Source organism: Crinia signifera, chromosome 6, assembly GCF_055691185.1.
Source record: "Crinia signifera chromosome 6, ASM5569118v1, whole genome shotgun sequence".
NCBI lineage: Eukaryota > Metazoa > Chordata > Amphibia > Anura > Myobatrachidae > Crinia > Crinia signifera.
Genome location: NC_139222.1, coordinates 74,998,979 through 75,025,993, shown reverse-complemented (window position 1 = coordinate 75,025,993; position 27,015 = coordinate 74,998,979). Strand labels below are relative to the sequence as shown.

General features: G+C 41.9%; 1 protein-coding gene across 3 annotated transcripts in view; it reads right to left on the bottom strand.

Annotated features, from left to right (window-relative positions):
• Positions 1 to 27,015, bottom strand: part of CDH23 (cadherin related 23) — a 914,269-nt gene that overhangs the window by 824,527 nt on the left and 62,727 nt on the right. For all 3 annotated transcript variants that reach the window (XM_083146306.1, XM_083146304.1, XM_083146305.1), the window contains exon 2: positions 3,161 to 3,235. In XM_083146306.1, coding sequence (XP_083002432.1) covers positions 3,161 to 3,230 — 70 coding nt within the window. In that variant the 5' untranslated portion in view covers positions 3,231 to 3,235. The remainder of the gene's footprint in view (positions 1 to 3,160; positions 3,236 to 27,015) is intronic.

Here is a 27,015-nt window from a genome sequence, read left to right as displayed (position 1 = left end):
CGTGTTTAGCAAAAAGGGATCTCAGTTACATATTACCAGCGCTTCTATTTTAGCCTTCGGGCTAAGTATTGTTGTTATTCATATTATTGCATCCAATGACTCATATCTTCATCGCCCTATAAAAAGCAATATGAAGCTCTAGCTCTGAATCTACAGTACATCTCCACAAAAAGCTGGGCATCGCTCTGGTTGTGTTACAGCACATTGTTGGCCCATTCACTTCCATATACGTCATAAGGTATTCTGTTCCCTTTTTATTAAGTGTTGATATATAAGGAATATTAGAAGAATATACATTAGAATGAAGATCCACTACGCTAATGCATTATGACTAATATTTAAAAAAAAATTTAGATTACTATTCATTAGTTTTTGTAGAACTATTCAAAACTACTGTACCTAGGAAAACTAGTACCATATTTTTTTGCAAAATCTGTATTATATAACCATAAAACCGAGCTACAGTACTGTACGCTGATTGTAACAAAATGTGTCAGGAGCAGAATCACGTTCTTGTCATTTAGTGCAACATATCCAAGTGCCCAATCTATAGAAATACTGATGATTTGTATTGACCGACTCCAAACACGGAAAACAGAGTGGCTTGAAAACTCTTCACCTTTAAGTGCAAATTGTTTGTTAATTGTCTTTACTGTAGTCATAATAATCATAAAGAAGAAATATAGGGGTAGATTTATCAAGCTCGGTGAAGTGATAGTGGGGGAAATTTACTAAAGGAAATGTGTAAAAAAATAGGTGTATTTGTATCCAGATATACACTTATTTTTGACATTTACTATCCCGAAAATACGGCAATTCGTATTCGTATTGATGTGCTATCAATACGAATACGAATTGCCGTATTTTCGGGATAGTAAATGTCAAAAATAAGTGTATTTCTGGAAACAAATACACCGATTTTTTACAAATTTCCTTTAGTAAATTTCCCCCAAAGTGTCTGGTTTTTCTCACCAGCCAATCAGCTCCTGTGTAACTGTGAAGTTACAGGCTTTATTTGAAAAATGACAGGTAGGAGCTGATTGGCCGGTGATAAAAACCAGACACAGGAGAAATTTACTAAATGAAATTTGTAAAAAATAGGTGTATTTGTATCCAGAAATACACTTATTTTTGACATTTAGGGGGAAATTTACTAAAGGAAATGTGTGAAAAATAGGTGTAAAAATAGGTGTATTTGTATCCAGAAATACACTTATTTTTGACATTTACTATCCCGAAAATACGGCAATTCGTATTGATGTGCTATCAATACGAATTGCCGTATTTTCGGGATAGTAAATGTCAAAAATAAGTGTATTTCTGGATACAAATACACCTATTTTTACACCTATTTTTCACACATTTCCTTTAGTAAATTTCCCCCTTACTATCCCGAAGATACGGCAATTCGTATTCATATTGATAGCACATCAATAGGACTATGAATTGCTGTATTTTCGGGATAGTAAATGTCAAAAATAAGTTTATTTCTGGATACAAATACACCTATATTTTACAAATTTCCTTTAGTAAATTTCCCCCATTATCACTTCACCAAGCTTAATAAATCTACCCCACAGTACCAATTGCAGGTTGCATCAGTACAATCACTAACTTTAGCAAAAGCACCCAACAGCAATTTATAAACATTGAAGAATTTTCTCTCATATAGTATAACTTCTGCATTACATGATTTTAGGGGATATATCGTGCAATACTGTATTTTAAACTGCTTTAATTAGATTTGCAATATATTTGAAGTTCTTCTACCAATTAAGCGCTTTGAATTAATTAGTTCACACAGTTTTAATTATGAAAGTGATCACACAGTGTAGGTATATTAACTTGTTTAGCTTTGCAAAGAAAGTGCTTATAATCTAGCTCTATAGCATAAAAGCAATTGAGCAAATCCCACGAATACAATAAGAAAAATGTCTAAAATAAACTACAAACTTTATTCCATTAAAAAAGTATGCACTACAAATACAGTGAAGTAAAAATATCAGTTTGTGTGTGAACATATTTTAATTTCTTTAAAGTCTAATTTACTTCAAAGTTTTTACTTCATTAATTTAAGTCAATGGATATAGTTATAGACTGCCTAATGCTGGCCACACATCAGACCAACTTTCCTCCAACCATCCAACTAGTTGGTTGGTTGGACTGAAAATCTGGTACTGTATGGGGGCAAAGCCAATAAACAATTTGCTCACAAACTCAGGAGAATGGACAAAAGCTTTCAGTGAAATTGTTTAAATAAAATAGGTCCAACTACAGTACATTGTCTGAGTGACAGTTGTTGTCCATTTTCCGATTTAGGAAACAAATGACTTAATTACAAATTACATTTGCTCCTATCCAGTACCAGGTTTTTATTCCATCCAACCAACTATTTGGATGGATGGAGGAAAGTTGGTCTGATGTGTGGACAGCATAAGATGGACGTTCTATTGAAGATAGGATGTTGCCGATAGCAAACAATCAGATTATATATATTATTTTCTTGAACAGGGGTTCTCAAACTACTTTACTCAGGTACCCCTTCAGATAATAAAAATTATTACTGGACCCCAGCAAGTTACCACAGAATGGCCACCACATGTGTGGTCAGTGAAGTGACTGCTATTGTGACAGGGGAGCACTGGGTAATGGGGGCATGAAAAAGGTGACAGGGAGAGTAGAAAAGAGAAGCAGTGGGTGTTTACTTGATGAGTTATCCCCTCCCCATTCACCACAGACACATTAGCCGGATGGTGAGCAACATGGAGTCGTGACGCCATGCTGAGGTGGTTGGGACCCACAGTTTGAGAACCGCTGTTCTAGAAGGTGCTAAATAAATAAGTAGAAGCTGATTGGTTGCTATGGGCCACATCTTATCCTCAATAGAATTCCCATCTTATTAAATGTACCCCTAAGTAGCGGCATTACGTTTGCCCCAGTAGGAAAGCAGGCCGACAGTGGTTCTAGTGAATAAATGCTCCATTATTGCATTAGTGATGGGAAGGGGGTTAAATATATATGTTTATGTGAACATATACGTCCTAAAGTTGTATTTAATAACTATGCTTAATGTATGATATTTGAGAATTTGAATCAACACCAATGACGTCAATTATTTGTTTCCATATAATCAATTTGTACAATTTAAGACTTTACTTACCAAATGTGAAGAAAGAAACCAGTACAAAAAAGAACAGGAGAGGTTTTCTGAGAAACGTGAAGCACTTCATAATTCCTGTAAAGTGAAGGGAAAAAACAGAAGGAATAGAGTTGTCAGCATAACAAATGTATAAGACACTAGGCTCACACTGCAATAAATAACAGATTTCAATTTCTCATTGTTTAATTAGCAATAAATAGACAAATATGAAGAAGTCAAGGGTAAGCACACATTATCATTAGGGAGCTCACAGGACCATCTCCTATTATTTGAAAAACTACATCTGTATGACTATGAATTCCTCACTTTACTTTACAGTAATACATCATCATATATATGTCTAGTGCCTGTGTGTCTACGAAACACTGCCATCTGTTGGCAGCGAGTGAAACTACATCTCACTCTCTCACACAGGCAAACACATGGGAGCAGACTAGCTTTCAAAGCATTTACCTTGGAGCTGGCTTCCTAGTTTACACACAAACATATATATATATATATATATATATATATATATATTTATATATATATTAAAATAAAGAACAGGAGGGGCGCTCCATAGTGTATCACACAGGATTTTAATAAAAAGGAAGTATAAAACACATCCAAATGAGGCATACAATGTACCTGTACCAAATTTAAATATGCTGTGGGCTGGGTACCACAAGTTGCAAGGACGCCGTCTGACGAAGTTGCATTACGAAATGCGTTATGGCGGGGCTTGTGACGGCATCTCTCACCTTGTCCAGTTCCCCCACCGCGTCTGTTCCTGCGCAGTTGTCCCGACACGCTGCTTGCTTCAGCGGGAGATCTTGGTTTCCAGCACTGCCCCGTATCAGCGGTAGGAGGTTTCCTGGCATTCTCAATTTGAAACTTGTGGCACCCAGCCCACAGCAGATTTACATTTGGTATGGGTACATTGTTTGCCTCATCTGGATGTGTTTTATACTTCCTTTTATTAAAATCCTGTGTGATACACTATGGAGCGCCCCTCCTGTTCTTTATTTTAACACATCATTCGTGTTTTTCCTGTGAGTCCTGGGAGTTTTGGAGGAGGCTGCATCCCATTCATGGATATACTGTGATCAGCTTGAACTATTCACTAATCAGCTGATTTCTATTTGACTGCTGGAGTTAAAAGAGCCTTTTTGCACCGAGGGTTCACCTACTTCTCTTTCCTATATATATATATATATATATATATATATATATATATATATATATATATATATATATATATATATATATATATATATAGTAACCCTCCTTTATAGGAACGTAGATTACTCTAATGTCTGACTGTGCCTCCACCCAAGCTATTTACAACACTTGGAGCTTTAGAATAAGCTAGCTTGGGAAAGCCTTTATATATATATATATATATTTGGATTTAATGCTGTTAAAATAGGATAAATACTTCTAACTATATTTGGCACATATATTAAAGTACCTTTTAAACCTTGGTCCAAAGGATAAATTCTGTTTCCATCTGTAAGTCCTTTCACTCCCCTTATGAACACCTAAAACTCACTAGATATTTGTCTATTTATTTTTGCTTTATCCAATAATACAATACACGGTGTTGCAGGTACTGGTATACCCAGTAAACTAACAGTGTAATTGGTGTAAATATATATCTATACATTGACATGTACCTTTAAGATGCAGAATATTACATATAGAAACACATACAATACAACTATTGTGAAGATTGTAATTATTGACTGCCCCGGGTAGTCTTAGTATAGTTGTGCGCAGTTGGGGCCCTTTAGTGTATCCGTCGATTTGTAATATTTGGATGAAGAAAGAAGTAGAAACTCCCCCAGTCCATTAGTATTTATCAAAACCTGTTATATAGCTGCTGTTATTCTCCATTCTTGGTAACTTACTGCAGATTATAAACTGAACCTTCTGTACTGTATGTAACTTAACACAATATATAGATAAATCTGCTACTTTTGTTTTTATTTTGCTGCCTGTTTATTATGTTATCTGCTCCACAAATATTAAACTTTCAACTCGCTGTCAGTGTAGCCATTTCAGTGTAATTAGGTAACGTGCAAACTCCTGTGTATGACAAGTTTATGTAGCATGTGCAATGATGCCAGTGCAAGTGCAATGATGTTCCAAAAGAGAATATCTTCTAATACAACTAGATACACACAAACTGGATGTGTGGTTTCCTTTACAGTCCTCTTTGCACAAGATATCCTATATGAAGTTGGTATTTGACAAATAATGGTATTTGACTAGTCTCTTAATCCTTGAAGCCCTTGTCACAATACCCCTGCTCTAGAGGATACATATGCAGTGGTGGGGTAAGCAGTGCTTTCACCATCATTGCCATATCAGTCTCTCCCTTTGCTACTGCTTCTCAGATGTAATATGCCAGCCACAGCTTCTATTAGGGGAAGCTCCCCACCTCTGCTCCATTCCCTGCACCTCTTCAAATCTGGTGCTTGTGTTAATTGTAAATGCTGTCTCTGATATGTACAGATGTGCTGTCCTATGCAAAGGTCTCTGAACCAACTGGGTGAGACACAATGTGGTGTACAGTTTCCATCTCACCACTGGCTGACTTCATAGCCCAGCTGTCTGCTCGGTCTCCTCAGCTGAGCTCCTGAAAGGCAGCCACTCCCCCAGACTCTCTGACAGGCTGCTGTTGTGGCTATTCCTTACTGTACTAGGCTCCGCAGCACAATCCACTCCTGCTGTAAGGGCTTTCAGTAAGTCTATATTAATGACACTTAGGGCGGTATTCAATGTGAATACCGGCGAGGTGCAGCGAATCCTGTTTAGGATTCGCTGCACATTCGCCACGTTCTGGAGCCTCGCCAGCTCCGGTATTCAATAAATCAGGGGCTCACTGCCCCTGACCGGCGAATATGAGCTCCTGTGGCGAACGCCGCAGGGAGCCTGAGGACGGTGGCAGGCAGAGAGATGGAAGTCTCTCTGCCTGCCCCAGAACGTTTGTGGGGGCGAGGTGGGCTCCCCGGGTGCCAGGCAGCACAGGCTGGCCCCCGGGGGGTGCCAGCAGGGGACCGGGCATATTCACTACACCCGATCATGAATATGTAATGATCGGGTGAAGTGAATATATGAATATCTTATGAGCGGCTCGGCTCCGGCGCCCCCTGCTGGCTGGTCAGTGTAAAAAAAAATAAAAAATGTTTAAATTAAATATATATTCATGTGCTTACAGCACATGAATAAAAATAGCATGCCCCTCCTCAGAATAAAAAAAAAACACTTTATTTTAAAAGTTCACATTCCACTTCACCATAAAAAGATAGCGATTGCTACTCGGTGAATCATGGCGAAAAAAAACTTCAAATGTATTCGCCATCTGGTCATTGAATAGGGTGATTCACCGTTTTAGTCAAAAATTCGCCAAACAGCACAAATTCGCCATAAAAACCTGGCGAATCAGGCTCATTGAATACCGCCCTTAGTGCTCAGTTGTGAAGTACACATATATGTGGGGGTGATGTGTGCTGAACTCTATCACAACCCAGCAGGCTCACCACTCCAGACAATACCTCCCCTCCTGAGGTTATCTCTGGTCTGCTCCTCTGTCACTTTTCCTCCTCCTACCTCAGGCCTGACACTCACTGCTTAATCATGACCAGGCCTCTACGATCACTAAGGCAACTGCTCCCGCTCCCCCTTCTGACAGCTGGCTCACCAAGACACTGCCAGCAGATCAGGAGGATCTCTCCATTTACCTTCTCCTTCACTTTTACTGTCCCCCGCCGCTGCTGCTGTGTTTACTGCCAGCTACTTTGCAAGCAGCAGCGGGGACAGACAAGGTGTACAACACTGGCCAGGGGATCAGCAGTCTGACAGACTCTCTCTTTCAGCTGCTCTATTTATACCCCTCTCCTCGCTGGCCACACCCACAACTATTTCCCGCCTTCTGCCTCCCTCTCTCTGCAGCTGACTGGATGATTGACAGACTCACAGTCAGCTGTGCACATGAAGTATCTAGTACTGTCTCTCACTGTCATTAATGTACATAGTAATTGATTTAACCCTAAAAAAACTGCCTCTAATGTATATAGGTATTTATACACTACAGCATCTCCCTATGCCACATACATACATATATACATATTAGCCAATACATGTTCATAAATATAAATATACATGAAAAACAAGGGAGAAAAACGTGCTAACGGAGAAAGAGTTAGCACGTTTTTCTCCCTTGTTTTTTGGCCATATGATCTTAAACACAGATTTGTAATAATTATCTGTATCATTATATGTACATTTATTGTTATGTATTGTGACTTACAGTGTGAATTGTTCATATAATATGCTGCTTCCACTGCCCCTGAGGAAATCTTTTTGACGAAACGCGTTGGGCATCTCTTCGACGATCGGAAGTCTAATCAACAGTTCTTTTGATAACAAATTGGGCCAAAATACATTTTTATTGTATATTTTATTATTACTCATTGAGCATCTTTTATTATTAAATAAGATTGTTACTTTTAAATGTGTTAATTCATGTCTGGAAGCGCACCCTGATCTTTTTCCCTTTCTTCATCTCTAAAAAAACTGGGTCTCGTCTAACAGGAGACCTTTCAGTGGTGCTGCTTTTATTTTACCCGGGCGCAGATTGGGGTTTTCCATTCCTATCCATATATATATATATGTATATATATGTATATATATGTATATATATATATATATATATATATATATATATATATATATGAATATATATATATATACACATACATACATACATACATACATATACCTATACACACACATATACAAAGACACACACTTCATGATATCAATTGGTTATTTATGCTTAAATGTCAGAGAATATGCATAATATACATCCCGCCCACACAACATAAGGCCCCACAGGGGTTTCATCTGGAGAAAAGCAGATCAAGTCAACAGTAAAAAAAAAATAGATCAGGTTCATGCTTTCAGTGTTAGAGTCAGCCATGGAAGTACCGTCGACAATGTAGTTGGATATCACTGGGCAACAGCTCCAAATGGGGGCACCAGGCCAGACCACCTCCCTTACTTCTAGTGAACTCCCTCCAGCCACTGTGTACCTTCAACTATATGTGTGAACAGCACTGCAGCGGTATCAATACAGACTCTCATTGACAGGAAAGAGACAGGGTTTTCCTGTAGTGTAGTGGCAATGTGCCCGCCTCCTCACAGCTCTGCTGCCCATCCCTTGCAGCCCGTGTGCTCTCTCCGATGCCGCCCTTGCAATGAATCATAATATAGGTGAGGAGGCTGGATGTGGCTTTCTATTTGTGAATATGTGCTTTTTTGTGTTTGTGTGTATATACAGTATGTGGCTATGTGTATATGTGTTTGTCTGCATATGTGGCTATGGTGTATAGATGTGGCTTTGTGTGTATGCATGTGCACATACTGTAGGTGGCATTGTGTGAGCAGGGGCACCATTGGTGTGAATTTTGACCCTGGTTAGAGTCACTCATTCTGCAGGCACACTTTACTAAGGGACAGAGGTATTTTGATACCTTTGGACACCATCTATTTTATATTGCTTAATTATTATCCCACATCCCATTAGCATTCATACTGCAAATACTTTAACAGTCTTAGGTAACAAGTAACAGAATAAACCGTAAAATACAAAACTTCCCTAGAGATACTGTATCTACTTAATGCTCTGGCAAACAACAGATGGCCTGCTAACAGTAATGTAACCAATCTGGGTTAACGTCAGCGTGTCCATTCTACTCCACCCATCTCAGTTGTCCTTGCTAACACTTGTGACAACTCCGTATGCCATGATCATCCTGCTGTAATTTAAATCTATATTCTAGAACAAGACATGACGCACACGTACTTTGTGTACAACTAGAAACCGCTCTACTCCTTTGTGTAAGCAACTGTCACAAACAGTGTTAAGCTGGCCATACATCAGAGAGACCGGTCTTAAGACCGGGCACAATCAGGATTGTGTACAATTCCCCTTGAAATCCTGGCAGTCCTTGGTGGTTTTTGGACACACACTGTACTCACAATCCATCATACAATCAGTCATACAATCCATCTGCTGCATGATTGTATGATTGAAGCTTCATTTAAATAGGGGGCTGGCCTACTAGGATCAAAAGGATACGAGTACCAAAAATTCATTGTTTTATTTCTTTTTTTAATTTACAGGTTGCCAGCAACTACCATTCTGCTCACATCTGCTGTGTTATGCCATTATTAAATAGCCCAAATGCAGCAATCCGCTGAAAACGGTTTTCAGAGTAGTGACAGAATTGTGCAAAAGGACGTCCACCGCTCTCTTCAGCCACTAGGATACTTCTGTGGCTCCCAGCATCTTCAATGCCACAGGCTGCCGAGAAGCTGCACCTCTCTTCTCTTCTAGTCAGGGAGGGAGTGTCACATAACTCTGGTTGTATGATCCAGGGGCGTAACTAAGCCTCCGCAGCCCCCGCCATGGCGGGGAGGCGCAGAGTAACTATGGGCACCTGGGGGGCTGCGTTGCTATAGTTACCCGCTGTGCTGCTGCCCGGCCGCATCTGCGGTCACTGTCCCGTCACTCGCTCTCGGCGCCGGCTCCTGCTGATAATGAAAAGTGACACTTAGAAAATGGCTGCCCCCGTATTGCAGACAGTTTTGGCAGCCATTTTCTAAGAGTCACTTTTCATTATCAGCAGGAGCCGGCGCCGGGAGCGAGTGACGGGACAGTGACGCAGATGCGGCCGGGCAGCAGCGCAGCGGTGACTGAGGGAGACTGGACGGGACAGTGACCGTCAGGTAAGAGTATGGGGGGGGGGCGCCGAAAAAATTTGGCGGGGGGGCGCAAAATATATAGTTACGCCACTGGTATGATCCATCTAAAAATGTACCCATGTAAAATGAGCCAGTGACGCGGGTGCAGGGGGCAGGCAGGTGACGTCAGAGGTGGTCAGCTGCCCGACCACTTCCCATAAAGGGAGTCTGCAGATCTAAGACACCAGAGAGGTGTCTTAGATCTGCGAGCGTTTGCAAAATCATTTGATGGTCGGCGACCATGTAATGATTGTGTCCCCGCACGCAAGGCCTCAAATGGATGTTTATGCTAAACATCCCTTCACATGCGTGTGGGGGTATTTGGCATGTGATCAGGGGGGCTCATATATAACACGCAAAGCTGCAATTTTCGTAGCTTTGAATATGAACCAGAATCACCCTAATATACAAACTGCAAGGTCAAGTGCTGAAACTTAAATGTCTTTCAGCAACTACAATTAATGAATTCCTTATCCTTAGTTTTACAGATAAATCTAAAAAACTTAAGTAATATATAAAACATGCCAAGTTTAATATGTGATTTATGCCTCTTTCTGCAGTCATATTGCAGGGGAAAAAAACAGGTCTCCATTCAGCACGAGGAGATGTACTGTAGTGTATGAGTTCCCGAGAGGAACACATCTCATTACATGCTGGATACCTGCATAGATTTAGTTTTGAGGTTTGTTCCACTGTGAAATATATCTTCTATATAAAGTGGTAAGACCTGACCTGCTGACTGCCCTTCAGGGACCTCTGTTGCTTATCTGCAGGACTGGTGATGAAGAGTTTATTTAGTGTAGGGGAAAGAAGATTATCAATTTAATGCCTATCTCCCAGCAAGTGGATCGCAGAATGCTACGGTAACATGGTCCATTACTAGGAGTACTAAAGTATTAATGCAAATAATCCAGCAAAGTCCTTATTCTGAGTTAAAATTTAATTATCTAGATACGAGAAAAAAATGATTTATGGAACATCTGCGTAATAAGGATGAGGCTGAGGGGAATCCGTTGCCTCAACCTTATTATGTAAATCAAAAAGTTTTACAAAGTGACTATTTTAAATGTTTCAAGATATTATTTTGGGTTCAGAAACTTTTTTTTTTATTATTATTTTTTTCATCTTAATGGATTTATTGATTTTCTCTGCAAAAGTAGTATACAGTAGCAGTTCTTTGACAAGCTAGGTATTATATTATGTTTTTATAAATGATCATATTAATCCAGTTCTGGAATACATGTTGCTGTATATAGAGTGCAAACAGTCAATGACTTAAATCATCTCTTGTAATGGCCTTCAGTATGGAGTTTAAAAAAAAATAAAGAAATCAATAAAAAAAAAATGTGTAGGGATCCGTCATTCACCAATATATATATTCCTTGCATAATATCTTTGGAAGAGCCCTCTTCATTCAAAGCGTATATACTACAAACTGCCTGATTGAAACAACTTAATGTACATCATGGCTGCGTATTCCAAAGCAAGGATTGTAATGGAAATTCACTCCTCACAGACACTGCAATATGAGGGTGGTACCAAAGCACTCTGACCAATCAGGTGTTAAAAGACAGAATATATTGTGACAACAAGGATTCACATACACCTGTTAAAGATTAAGTCTGGTTCTCTATTCTCAGCAGGTAGACAGCATTTCAGGATAACAGATTGGCATTTCTTAATTTACAGCTATGGCAGTTATCACAATAAGGGTACTTCCAGAGAATCCATAACGTTATCCCTGGACACCGACAAGCCTTTTAGCCCAGGCAATAACTGCCATTGGAAAACCCAACCTTCCATCTTGAACATACATTAAAGAATATCATCAATTGTATGCTTCTTAAATAGAGTTGTTTTGACAGGTGGACCATATAAAACAAGGGGTGTCATGAGAACGTCCAAGCCCATCCAAATCATTAATGGTCAATGCTAGGCATGCAGCTGTTTTGAATGGCCCCTTCCAGGCCCCTGGACAATTCTGGGCATAGGTAATTAGCAACGTACCCCTCCATTTAGCAACTCTGTAAATAATGATGACTTGCGATCGTCGGACATGGCTACTGACAATAGCAACCTTAGTTAAATAGATAAAAACACCGTCTCCGGCTAAAATTAGATTTTTCTTGCCTGTAATAGGACTTTTTATAAATTCATAATTGAGCCCCTTACTCACTGGTGTTGCCTTAAATTAAAAGCACATGGGGATAAATTTACTATGTGTAACTTTTCAAAAATACCACTTCATCAGCAGTTGCAGCCACTGGATTTGCAGAGGCATTTGTAATCAGTAACTAAACTACCTTGGTTTGAATTTAATACAGTTGGACTGCAAAATCCTGCAACAGAAACCGCTGAATGTAGGTAAGCTTTGAAAAGCTCTGTAAATAAATTCAACACGTGGGCTCTTACTCATACATGCGCGAGAGAGCCAAAATACAACAAAACCGATGTAAACCTTAAAAACACAACTTCAGACAGCAATGTGGTTTTACCAACAAACACAGCACTGGTACAAACACTGGTAGTACTGGTAAACAAAGTACTGGTAGTGTGAGAATTAGATTGTGTGGTATCCTAACATTTTTTCCATAATCTTTACATTTGAAAAATGTAGTGGCAAGATAGGTCTATAAGAATTCGAATTTTTTTAAGCAAATAGCATATTAACCGATTGATATAAATGAGCAGTGAATAATGCAACATTTTGCCTAATTTAATTAATTTACGTAACCCTTTCAAGTCCAAAGTCTAGTCAGGCTCAACAGCCCTAGCGTTGGTAGAGGATCCAATGGTGAGCCATTTTAAAATAAAAAAATGTTAACATCATTCAACAGTCAATGTAGACCACTTTTGAATGAAAAAAAATATAAAAAATTACAATTCATTTAAACATTAAAAACCAGACAGTTTGAACTGCAAAAAGGTTAATCAAAGACATTTTTAAGTTTTAAATATTAAAATGATCGCTAAATGCCTTCAGTGTGCTTTCACTAAAAGCAAAAATGGCTTTGCAGTACAATATGAAGCAAAATAGAAGATAATTTTAAAAAATCCCACTCTCATAATTACTACCGAGAAAAAAAGAAATTTGGATTTACATGAGCTATCAAACTGAATTTTTGTTAAGAATTAGCTTTTAACTTGCATTAAAAAGATGCTGACAGCTAGACAGTTATGCACCCAAATTATATGATCGTATTTAATGAAGGGACCGCTAATCAGAGCCAAGTCACATTTTACCAACATCTTCCATGCTGATATGTCACAGAACTATGATACTTTACGACATTAGCAGCTGAACTTAAAAACAGATATACATTTCCTATAATTACACAATTAGAATCAGTGTAGTAATTTTGTTGAATTATTTCAAGCTAATAATAAACATATACCACACTAGCATAACAATCAGAAATGTATTGGAATATGTAAAAGTAGAATGCAAAAAGCTTTTAAGTTGCTTACAACACAACTCCGCAAGAGAATCCTTCTTTTCACAACAATGTACTAAAATATACAGTATGTTAAAATATTAACTTTTTTAGGTTACATGACAAATATGTAACGAATGAATCGATGGTTACCTATCCTAATGTTTAACAAAGACACATTTATTTTGTAACTTGGAGAGAAGATAGTGTTGAAAATCCTTTTTTCATTTAATTATGCCTGTTGCTTAATTAGATGTTGATTAATAACAAATGATAGCATGAATCTTCCATGCTTTGCCTTTGGGGTGTATTTATTAAGTAGTGGCTTTTCACAACTACAGATTTTAGACAGTTCGTGCCACAGAATTGAAAATGGTAATAATAAATGCAAAACCAGAGGTTTTTTACATTTATTATTATGGCAATTTACAACCATACAGTCATTACTACATATACCGTTGTGCTCATAAGTTTACATACCCTAGCAGAATTTGTGATTTTCTGGCCATTTGTCAGAGAATATGAATGATAACTCACAATCTTTTCTTTCACTCATGGTTAGTGGTTGGGTGAAGCCATTTATTGTCAAACAACTGTAGTTACTATTTTTAAATCAGAGTGACAGAAACTGCCCAAATGACCCTGATCAAAAGTTTACATACCCCAGTTCTTAATACAGTGTATTGCCCCCTTTCCTCAATGATAGTTTGAAGTCTTTTGTGGTAGTTGTGGATGAGGATCTTTATTTTCTCATATGTAAAGCTGCCCATTCTGCTTGGCAAAAAGCCTCCAGTTCCTGTAAATTCTTGGGCTGTCTTGCATGAACTGCAGGTTTGAGATCTCCTCAGAGAGGCTCAATTATATTGAGGTCAGGAGATGGAGATGACCACTCCAGAACCTTGACTTTATTCTGCTGTAGCCAATGACATGTCGACATGGCCTTGTGTCTTGGATCATTGTCATGTTGGAATGTCCAAGTTCCAGGCTGATGAGTGTAAATTTTCCTCCGGTATTTTCTGATAAGATGCTGCATTCATCTTGCCATCAATTTTTACCAAGTTTCCAGTGCATTTGTAGCTCACACATCACCAAAACATTAGCGATCCACCTCCGTGTTTCACAGTAGGAATGGTATACCTTTCATCATAGGCCTTGTTGACGCCTCTCTAAATGTAACTTTTATGCCTCCTTATTGTGCATCTTGAAACAACCACACCACTTTTTTCAGAGTCATGTATTTCAGCTGAAGTTATTTGTGGATTTTTCTTTGCATCCCGAACAATTTTCCTGGCAGTTGTGGCTGAAATATTTGTTGGTCTAGTTGACCGTGATTTGGTTTTCACAGAATCCCTCATTTTCCACTTATTAATTACAGTTTGAACACTGCCGATTGGCATTCTCAATTGCTTGGATATCTTTTTATATCCCTTTCCTGTTTTATACAGTTCAGTTACCTTTTCCTGCAGATCCTTTGACAATTATTTTGCTTTCCCCATGACTCAGAATCCAGACATGTTAGTGTAGCACTGGATGAAAGATGCAAGGGTCTTTCAGGAGACCAAAAACTCACTGACCTTTTACACACACGCACACTGATTACAAGCAAAAAGATCACAGGTGAGGATGGTTACCTTTAGTAGCCATTGAAACCCGTTTGTGTCAACTTGTGTGCATGTTATCAGGCCAAAATTCAGGGTATGTAAACTTTTGATCAGGGTCATTTGGGTAGTTTCTGTTGTCATTGTGATTTAAAAAGAATAAACACATTTGTTTGACAATAAATGGCTTCATCCAACCACTAACCATGAGTGAAAGACAAGTTTGTGAGTTATCATTCATATTCTCTGACATATTCTCTGACAAATGGCAAGCTAGAAGTTATGGGCCATACTGTATAATAGGGTGTAGACAGCAAATCACAATAATCTTGCACCAATGGGCTGTGGTCAGGATATTGGCAGTCCAGAGCCTGAAAGTCAGCCATTTTACCACCCGATGCTCCAGCTGCAATCAGCTGGCGGAACAAATCAACACCACTGCCACCCAGGACCTCTCTCTGTTAGGCCCCAGAACACCAGGCTCCACAGTGTCCCCATGATGTTGGGTTGGAGTCTGAGTGTTGGACAGACGCTTGCCTATCAAGGCACATACATCTGTCTACTTATGCATCTATATGACAATACAAGTTATTTTTCAAAAGTAAACCAGAGAAAAAAGGATCTTGTAGTGTCATTCCATGATTTCCAGGAGGGTGTATGGCATTTTCTTGCCAGTAAAATAACTTTTCCTCATGTCTTCTAACACTGTAACCACTCAAGCAAGAAGTGCAATTCTAGACCAATTTTAATAATTAAAACAAAAAAAACATTCAAACAACAAAGTGACGTGTAACAAAGACAGCCTCATTCCTAGGAGACTGTGACCACATTATGTGCAATGTCATCTATAGGCATTGTTACAAGTAACGTAAAGGTCAGAGGTGACAGAAAGGGGTCCTCTCGTGGATGCAACTGAACGGAGCAATCCAGCAAGAGATTCTTGTACACACAACAACTGACATTTCTAAAATATGACAAACGTGTGTGGCATTGTTTTACATTCACTTTAGTACCTTGACAAACTAATTGTATCCATAAAAATACATATTACTCTTTAGAAGGATACAGAGGAACAAAGAGCGACGAGGCTGCTGAGGCGCACGCAGCTGTTATTAAGACCAGGAGATGAGCAAAAGCATTTAAAAGGGCCCCATCTCTTTCAAATACGGGTCACTGTGCATGTATTGTATATAGATAAAACATTTACAGCTGTAGATCGTTTAATGGCCCACTTATTGTCATTGTATTTCTGAGGTGTCATCCATGGGAAGGTACCAGGGAAATTATTATTCATGGGCATTCATTACCATATGTCATCCTTTACCCATTCCTGTCATGTTTATGTTCCACAACTACTGGACTGTACATCTAATGTATAATATAAAAGTAGAACAATGCATTTTAATGTGATATTTCTTCTTGAAGACTAGCATCACTTCATTCTTGACTTACGCCTTTTTTTTATTTATTTTTTAACAATACCAACACGAGTCAGTGAAATGTCCTGAGGGTCATGATATAGTAAAAAAAAAAAAATGATGAGAGTCTGGCAAGTGGATCAAAAGAATATACTTAAAGGAGCCCACTGGCATTTGAATGTTTAACAAAATGTGTTTTATGAGCCAATATGTGAAACGAAGTAAACACATTTGTTTTAAAAAGCAAGAAATCAAGGAGCTCTCAGAAAACTGAACCCTCACTATCACTTTGAATGGAGAACAGTGGGCATTGCCATTGTACTCCACCCATGCGGCATTAAGAAGAACTTCCCTGCCACAAAACGGAGGTTAACAGCGCTCCCCAGCCACGCCTTGACATTCCTGCGGCGATGTCCGTCATCCACGGTCTCATCTGGTGTCCCACTGTTGTCATTGTGGCATTCGCACTCAGCGACCTGGTTGGACACTATGCATCCCTGCAGGCCACACCACGCTGGCATTCCCCCGTCAGTTCTCTTCATGGACAGTGCCACGACATTTCCTGGTCAATTCCAATGCAAGAATCTGGAGACAGTTTCTGAGTGTGTGAACCATTCAGCCAATCAGAGCAGAGCAGGAGGTATAAAGCCAAGTTCCTGACACTGAACGTTTTTTTTTTGTTCTTCAGCATGTTAACTCAGCGTCTTAAAGACACAGTGCGATTTCCATCTACAGCACTTCCTGACTTCCTTCTCCGCTGGCATCCCCAGCATACAGCATACTGATATAGTGTTCAGTCTAGCACCCACCATATTCGAAAACACATGCAGTTCCTGTTCCCTGCCTGGGGTGTTGCTGTCTGCTGTGGTGTTTCTAGCACAGATCTGGTTTGCATATCAGTGCTGATATATATAGACCTCACTGCTAGAAGCAGACAGCGACACCCCAGGCAGGGAAGAGGAACTGCATGGGTTTTCAAATATGGTGGGTGCTAGAATGAACACTACTGATATCCTGCACGGCTGGCATCCCCAGCATACAGCTATCTAGCACTGCTGGCATTCTTAGCATACAGAATCTAGCCATCCTGCACTGCTGACATCCCCAGCATCCAACTATCCTGCACTGCTGGTTTCCACAGGCATTCTGCACTGCTGGCATCTCCTACCTACTACTTTTCAGCTTCCCAGGTATCCCAAGGTTCCAGTTATTATTAGTAACAGTTTCTTATACTGTATAGCGCACACACATTCCGTAGCACTTTTACAGAGAATGTTTTGAACATTCACATCAGTCCCTGCCCCAGTGGAGCTTACAATCTATATTCCCTACCACATGCACACACATTCATTCTAGGGTTAATTTTTTTAGGAGCCAAATAACCTACCAGTGTATTTTTGGATTGTGGGAGGAAACCGGAGTACCCGGAGGAAAACCACGCAGTACAGGGAGAATATACAAACTCTGCACAGTGGGAATCAAACCCATGCCCTCAGCGCTGTGAGGCAGTAATACAAACTATTACACCATCCGTACTGCCCAGTTATCCAGCCGCCCAGTTACTTCGCTCTACCAGAGTTCCCAGCATCACTACCTCCTACATAGCTTTCTTCATTGAACCAGTCTGTATGAGCAAGTCCTACATTAAACCTGCAGTCCTCTGTCCTCCAGTTAACTAGCAGATCAACTGAGTCCGGGTTCCCAATTGACTCTAGCTGTGACATTCCCCATGTCATAGGAATGCATTATGTTCAGGGTGTAAGTTGGGAGTTCCACCACAGAGATCTTAAGTTCAGTTTGTTACTGTGAGGGTCAGTACTGAAACCGTAAGAATAAAAGATCTTGGGCCAAATGTAATAGGGTGTAAGTATCAGAAAGTGAAAGCTTTTGGGAGAGTTTTCTAAAAAAAAAAAAAAATTCAAGTGGCAATCATTTACATGGCAAAACCAACCTGGTTTTGCCATGTAAATGATTGCAGCTTTAAAAATTACTAAAACTCTCTCATTGGGTGAAATTTATTAGTATGACAAATTCAGAAAGTGATAGAGTGAGAGATTGAGAGATTTGTTAAGAAATCTCCAGGTTTTTTTTTAAGTGGCCATCATTTACACTGCAGTCAAATTGCGAGCGGATTCCAATTAGATCCACGTGCTATTTTTTGTTAATATTGGTTCAAGCATGCACACTCATATTGCTGGTTTGCTGAGGAGGTCTGAACAGACCAAAATGCAGGGTTGCACCGGGACTGAACCATTTCAAAGTCCCGCTGTGACCCTGCATTTGCAGTCTGAGTGTGATAACTTGTTATTATCATTAAAATCTCTCACAAATTATGCAAGAATAAATGTCGTCATCTAATGATCGTTCCTCAAACATATTAGCTCCCAATTACTTAGCAGTAGTGATTCTGCTGTCAGCTATTTAAAAGGTCATTTTTTTTTTTAAGACGTTGGCAGTTTTATATACACCAAATACATCCATTTGCATTCCACCTGGTCCCCTCCACATTTTAAATGTGTCTGGTCTTTGTTCGCTTCCATTCTCGTCATGGTCTCTTTAATAAACAATCAGGTCAGGTTCCAGATTTGATTCACCACGAGAAGATGAGACAAGTAAATCACTAAGTAGCTCAGACTAACAGTTGTGAAACATTCTGTCCCATTCATGCAATTCCCTCAGGACCAAGCTGAACAATTATCTTCTGCTTCCATCTATATGTTCCAAATATCATAATTAAAACTGGTTCTGAACAGCTGGTACAAACACATTACATTTATATCAGGGATGGAGAAATGGCAGGTCTGGGTCAGTCGCTAATAAATTTGATGTTGTGCTTGACTGCCAGTGGTTCATGATTCTTACTGCTCTCATAATGCTAGTGCCCAACCAGCACGCCACAAGACATTTTCAATCTACCAGCAGGTGCATGGCGTTTCAGCACCTTAGGGAAAACTCCAGCTTACTGCTCCCTTTATCACTGACACACCAATACCGACTTTGGAACCAATAGGCAGCGGACTAAAGCTGCCTCTTTGTAGAGCCGGCCCTGTGTACTAGTCATCTATCCAGCAGTCTTATGGTACCCACTGGATCATTTTACACATCTATTTTATTTGGCTTTGTTAGTTCAGAATGACCAAGCTTCCCTCATTCAAGTACCTTTCTCCTTTCATAACATCATAACATCCCATAAAAATGATGGTGATAGAAATAAACTTTACAAATGCACAACATTTAAGTGAAAATCTGTGCGCAGATACAGTCAACAAAACAGTACTGTAGCCAAAAAGGATAGTAAGACTGGACATGTTTACAGCGACAGATATGATTAAACATTTGTGAACTGAGATACAGTATGCTTGTTTGTAAGACTTGGGGTGGCATCCTATTAACCCCTGAAAAATGCTGCTGCAGCAAAATACGGGGGCTTTTTTCATTTCCTTTTATTTTGTAGCTGTTTAACCAGTTTTCCTTGTGAGAATACACAGGGTCCGCGAAAAGCTGCAAGCCTATATATTTTTTGCTGAAGTAGAGGCAGCCTACAGTGATTAGGTCAACACCACTAGGTCGACATGCTGAAAGGTCAACATGAGTCTAGGTCGACATGGGACAAGGGTGACAGGTCATTAGGTCGACATGGGGTAGGTCAAAAGGTCGACATGGGGTTTTTCACCGTTTATTGACCCGACATGTGCCAACAAGCGGTATTTCATGCCCTACCATCTACTAGGACGTGGTGGGAGTATAAAATAGCGTGCCGAGCCCGGAGCATGGCGAACGAACCAGGTGCACTTTTCCTGTGTCAATGTCCACTGTGAAAACAGTGAAAACCCCCATGTCGACCTTTTGACTGTCAACCTAATGCTTGTGTCGACCTATTGACCTGTCGGCCTTGTCCCATGTAGATCTAGACCCATGTCGACCTAATGACTGTCAACCTACTTGCTGTCGAGCAAAAGATCCATACCCTTTGGCTTTGTGTGCAAGTGAAACCAAACCCACAATAAATGCCAGCCCTGGTGCTAATAGAACAGCCCCCAATGGCAATTTGCTGCTGCTAATTTGACACCCACTTGAGAATTAAGACTTGGATATAAAATGGTTGTTATAAATTATACTTCAGGTCACAGCTGTCCTGATTTTTTAAATATTTATAGAGGATGCCAATCCTAGGTAGTGGAGTTTAAATGGTAAATGTGTGATTTATTTTTCTATTGAACATGTTGTAAAGGGATAATAAACACATTCAAGTTTTATGAGCAAAAAAACAACAACACATTGCTGTTTGCGAGCACTGGTTTGTCTCAATCCCATTAATGCTTAGAAGAACATGCTTGCATAAAGCTCACAGCTTTGTACATCATCATTTTTAGAACAATGAAATTAGAGAAATTAAGCTTTTACGAAATTTACTTTTAGAAAAGTCCAATTCTTAATGGTAAAAGACTGTTACTATTAGGGGGGCCTATACATACTTGCCTACTTTTGAAAACTAGTTTCAGGGAGATTATAGATGGTAATAAAATTTTTGCAAAGTGCCCCATTGAGGGGATGTGTCATGCTCCACCCAAAGGCGTGTCTAGTTCCATATATGGAGAGATTGGGAAAAAGAGATTGTGAACGTGGCACCTAGAAGCGTGGATGTGTACTGCTACATCTGAGGGGAATATTTTAAAATGATTTATATCCAAATGTAGATGAGCCCCAAAGCAGTTAGTAAGAGCTACTATAATTAGTAAAGTGCTGGGGAATGGCACTGATGATTCAATGTAAATGTATCTATCTCTCATTCCCTTTTTCCCCAAAAATGTAATTGTGTAAGGTGGGCTAGGTGAAATGAGGGAGATTGCTAGACTAATCAGGGAGTCAGGGAGTCCGCGAGATTGCCACTATTTCATGGAGTCTCCTGAAGAATGCAGGAGGGTAGACAACTATGGGGCCAACATATCAAATAAGTGGACATACATGTATGTAAGAGAGTGTCAGATCACCAGAGGTGCGGGATGCTAGATGAATCAGAAATTTTGGGGCGCTCTGTCCACAAGGTGCACCTTGCCGCCAGGCATTCCCCTGGCCGGGCAGAGTGGTGCGCTTGGCCGGGAAGAGTGGTGGACAACCCAGCCGGCATGTCCACGGCTATTTCAAAACGCGTGGTGACTCAGCCATGAGCCAATCGGAGCTTGCGGCCCTGCAGCTAATCAGGAGCGGCACTGGTGGCTCATGATTGGTGGTCATACTGTGAGCACTGTATGGCTCGCAAGCCTGCACAAGTTTCAAAATAGCTGCTGACCTGCCAGGTGGGTTGTCCACCACACTGCCTGGCTCCCTCTCCCATCTCACCTGGTCGGGGCTTCCTCTTTCCGGCGCAGTGAGGAGGAGGAGGAGAGGGAGGGGTATTCCCTCTGGCAAAGAGCCTGTAACCCCTGGCATCAAGCATGTATTCCGTAGCAACGAGTAGGGCAGGTGCAAGGTTTGTCAACACCCTATGCAACTGACTGCATACTGCCGCCTCCCCCCAATTCACAAACATCAATACTCACACACGTCCGTACTGCTGGTCTGTTCACAGGTGATCACCCCCCCTCTCCTTTCCCACTCGCCTAACATCAGTGCGGCCTGGATGGTGGATGCTCCTGTCCGTTAACCCAGGTATGAGACACTTTGTCTGGCTTCTATCTGGAATTTGGATCTGTCATAGGCACTGCTGGCCCCCTGCTATTATGGATCTGTGAGGCGCTGGTAGGGGAGGCAGCGGGATGCTGGAGGAATGCATGCCACAACAGGGGGAGGCTAGCAGGTGGGCGACAGCAGGAGGCTAGTGGGTGGCAGCAGAAGGAGGATGCTAGCAGGTCGGGTGCTAGTGTGCGGGCTGTAGCAGCAGGAGGATGTTAGCAGGTTGGGGGACAGCAGGAGGAGGATGCTAGTGGGCAGCTGGCAGCAGGAGGATGCTAGTAGGCAGCAGCAGCAGGAGGAGGCTAGCAGGCGGGAGATAGCAGGAGGCTACCAGGCAAGCGACAAGAGGATAGCGGGCAGGCAACGGTGTCTAGAAGCAGTGACAGGTGTTGCGGAAGATTGTGATGGCACCCTTAACCATGACGGCACCAAACACATTTTTGTAACCTGCCTAATGGGCCAGCCAGCCCCTGGCATCAACCAATGACAGCAGACCGCCCCCCTCAGGTCCGGTGCCCATAGGCAGCTGCCTAAGCCTGCCTAATGGAAGCACCAGCCCTGGCAATGAGCATGTAGCTAAGCAGCACTTCTGTGGTGTGACGTGTAATTATGGCATTTAATGGGTGTGTGACGTGTAGCAGGCATTACAATGTACATTTTTGGCACGCACTGTACTTATTTTTAGTGTGTGTTCGGTGGTGTGGGCTGAGGGACTTTCTTTTTGTTTTCTACTGCAGTGAGTGCCAATAGGCAGTGCAAAACACGCCCCCTCTGACGGTATAGCACCCGACTCTTTATATTGCGACGACCCCCACCCGGCTGCTTTTTAATGCCACCCAGCTGGAAAAAAATTCTGGGGAACACACTGATACAGTATGTGAACCTGTGTATTTTGTACCAGGTTCTTTTTATAGCACCAACATACACTATTGTGCTTTGCAATGTGTCCAATATGTAGGGTAGCAGTACATACAGTATTTAGTCCTATTATTTAAAGCAGTTACTGGGGTATGGGTCTTGGGGCCCGAAATAGGTCAACACGGTTGTTAGGTCAACACAAGCATTAGGCAGACAATGGGAAGGTCGACATGTGTTATTTCACTTAGACACCATCTAAGTCAGGGATGAGGAACCTTCGACCCTCCAGCCGTTGTTGAACTGCACATCCCAGCATGCCCTGCTACATTTTTGCTATTTGGCCATACTAAAACTGTTGCAGGGCATGCTGGGATGTGTAGTTCAAAAACATCTGGAGGGCCGAAGGTTCCCCATCCCTGATCTAAGTGTACCGCTTTGCGTGACATGCTTCAGGCATGGTGCTTTACTGCACTTAGTGGATGGTAGGGTATGAAATACCGCCTGTCGGCACAAGTTGGCTAAAAAAATAAAATAAAAACATATGAAAAACTCATGTTGACCTTTTGATTGTCGACCTTCCGACCCTGTCGACCTTAGCCAAGTCAAACTATTTCAGATATCGACCTAAGCCCTTTCGACCTTCTGTGGTTGACCTAGTGACCCTATCTGTATATCCCAAGGTGAACAAGTTTCAGGACCTTTATCACATAACAGAGATTTTCATTGTTAAAAAACCCCAAGATGAAACAATTGATTTTCACAGTAAACAGCAATGTTCTGACATTCAAGAAAAGTGCAGTAGTGCATTCCATCATCTAATGCAACACATTACTGGGAAATATTGGGACACAATATATTATGGCTCCTGCAATTCATACATTTTTATACGTCCGGTTTCCTGGACACAACAACAGAACAAGCACCACAATAACCCATGGGTACAGTGAATTCAAGGATTCAGAATCAGCTTTATTGGCCAGGTATACTTGCGTATACTAGAAATTTGTTTTCGGTTTTCTGTGCAGCAGCCAGGTGGGTAACAAGTAAACAGCATACAGTATAAACAGTAAACAATATAAACAGGTGGGGGAACATGTACAGTCATATAGAAAGTTATTCCGAGGGGACATTGTGTCATCGTGCAAAATGTTATGGTGCGACTAGACAGTGAGGAGTTCATGTGTCAACAGGTGAACCGGTACTTGTGAGTTATCCGGGCGTCCGATGTGGTCATCGCATGCCATTATAATAAGGCATACGATGCGATGCGATGCGACGCGACGCGTTTTGCCATCGCGTCGCATCGTATGCCTTATTATAATGGCATGCGATGCGACGCGACGCGATGTTAACACTTCCCGCCCATTTTTAAACCCGCCCTCTGGCACATCTGGCAGAAAAACAGTGTGAGGTAGTTTCCAGAGGAGAGAGCAAGTGATTTACAGAGAGATAGTGTTTTACAGCGTTGGTGTATATTTGTGAGGTGAATTTTTGGACATTTGCCCCAATATTGCCCCATTTGGCCCCTTACACCTGCCCCATTTTGGCCCTTACACCATTATTCCCAAAATGGCTTTGGTTGATGGCATCTTCAGCCTCCCAAAAACTGAGGAAGAGACAGTCGTATTCCTGCAGGAGAAAGGGCTGCTCCCATTGACTGCCACATGCCCAAATGGCCACCCTATGCGCCTGTCCCTGAAAGAGCGCAAATGGCGCTGCTACATTAAAAGTTGCAGCAAAAAACAGAGTCTGCGGGCCTCCCTATTCTATCCTGGGTGCAGGCTCCCATTCATGACTATCCTGCGCTTCATCTATTGCTGGTGCGATGAACTGACGTCAATAGAGTTCTGTGCTAAGAATTTAAAGCTATGCAACAAAAGCACCATTTTTTATAACGCCTTGATGCGGGAGGCATGCCAATGTGACTTGATGGCACAGCCTCAACGGCAGATTGGAGGCCCAGGGCAAATGGTGGAGGTTGACGAAACACTGTTTGTGAAGCGCAAAGCCAATGTTGGCAGAGTACTCCCACAGCAGTGGGTGTTCGGAGGAGTGTGCCGGGAGACAGGGGACTGTTTCATGGTCGCAGTTGCCAAGCGAGATGCACCCACTCTCCTCGGTGCAATTGTGGAGCACGTGGCACCTGGCAGCACCATCGTCAGTGATTGCTGGCGCGCCTACCAAACTACTGAACTGGAGCGGGCTGGTTACAGCCACTTGCGGGTCAATCATCGGTTTAATTTTGTAGACCCAGAGACTGGTGCACACACCCAGAACATTGAGAGACTGTGGGGTTGTGCAAAATGGCGCAACAAACGCCAGCGGGGCACAGCCCGCCATCATCTTGATTCCTACATGCAGGAGTTCGTGTGGCGAAAGTGCCTGGCGGGAGACAGCGCATTTGAGCGCATTCTGCATGCGCTCACGTTACTTGATAAATAATTATGTTGATTGATTATTGTGTGCTTTGTGATTGTTTGTTATTCTAATTTATTTCATTAATATGTTAATTACACAGTTATTCCCTTTAATTCAGTTGTCCTTAATGTGTCAGATATGCATGATATTGATGAATGATATTGGATGCTCACAGCCACTCCACTATCAACGTGAACCCGAAGCGTGGCGAGCGGCGGCGGTACGCGTCCTCCGACCTTTTCATGCCCTACTATCCACTAGGGCGTGGAGTGAGAATATAATAGTGTGGCGAGCGCAGCGAGCCACCGAGCCCGAAGCGTGGCGAGCGCAGCGAGCCCCGCGAGGGGACACGGATACCTTCACAGGTAAGCGCGTCCCTTCGCGGGCTTCCCAGGTGTCCATGGCGACGTGGACACCTGGGAAGCCCGCGAAGGGACGCGCTTACCTGTGAAGGTATCCGTGTCCCCTCGCGGGGCTCGCTGCGCTCGCCACGCTTCGGGCTCGGTGGCTCGCTGCGCTCGCCACACTATTATATTCTCACTCCACGCCCTAGTGGATAGTAGGGCATGAAAAGGTCGGAGGACGCGTACCGCCGCCCCTCGCGGGCTCGCTGCGCTCGCCACGCTTCGGGTTCACGTTGATAGTGGAGTGGCGTTAACAATGGGGATGGGACTGACATTGTGTCACTTTTTGGGACACTTTCTTGGGGGTTTTACACTGCTAAAATCGGGTGGTATCGCATCGCATCGCATGCCATGTGGTTAACATGCGATGCGACGTGATCACTTTACATGGTACCCGATGTAAAATCGGGTTCGGGTGGTCATCTCGTCGCGTCGCATCGCATGCCATTTGGTTAACATACGATGCGACGCGATGCGAAATCGGGTTCGGGTGGTCATCTCGTCGCGTCGCATCGCATGCCATTTGGTTAACATACGATGCCATGCGATGCGACGCGATGCGTATACGACCAAAAATCGGGCGCCCGGATAACTCACAAGTACCGGTGAACCGCTTGAGGAAAGAAACTTTTTAGGCTTCTGGTGGACCTGGTGGGAATAGCCCTGTAGCGTCTGCCTGATGGCAGCAGGTTAAACAAGCCATGGCCTGGATGTAGTTGATCCTTGACTATCTTCATTGCCTGCTTTTTTGCTCTGGACAGGTACAGGTCCTGGACAGAGGGAAGGTCTGTCCTGATTATCTTATCTGCAGTTCTGACTACCTTTTGGAGTCTGCATTTGTTGTTGGGGTACCAAGAGCTCTAAACCGACAAATGTTTTTAAGTAACTATTGGAAGAAAAGTATGGGGTCTAAAGGTGGGCACACACTATGCAATTTTTGAAAATGATAACGATAGGGTATACGCACTATGGGCCCAATTCAGAGTGAGTTGTAGTTTAGTGAGGATTTGCTACATTACAGCTTCCATCGCTAGGCTACAGGGGGGCACTCAGCACAGGGCAAAGCTGCCCCATACACTGGTTCCTGCCCAACGATGTACCCGCAACATTTGTGAGCAATTCACTACACAGCAATATGCTTGCGTTGTCCAGTCTGGTCCCATAAAACACTATGTCGCCGGCCTCCGCAACGGTCCGATGCCGCCCCGATCACTTTATCGCCGTCCCATTTTTTCTACTAAAATTACAGCACCAGTGAGA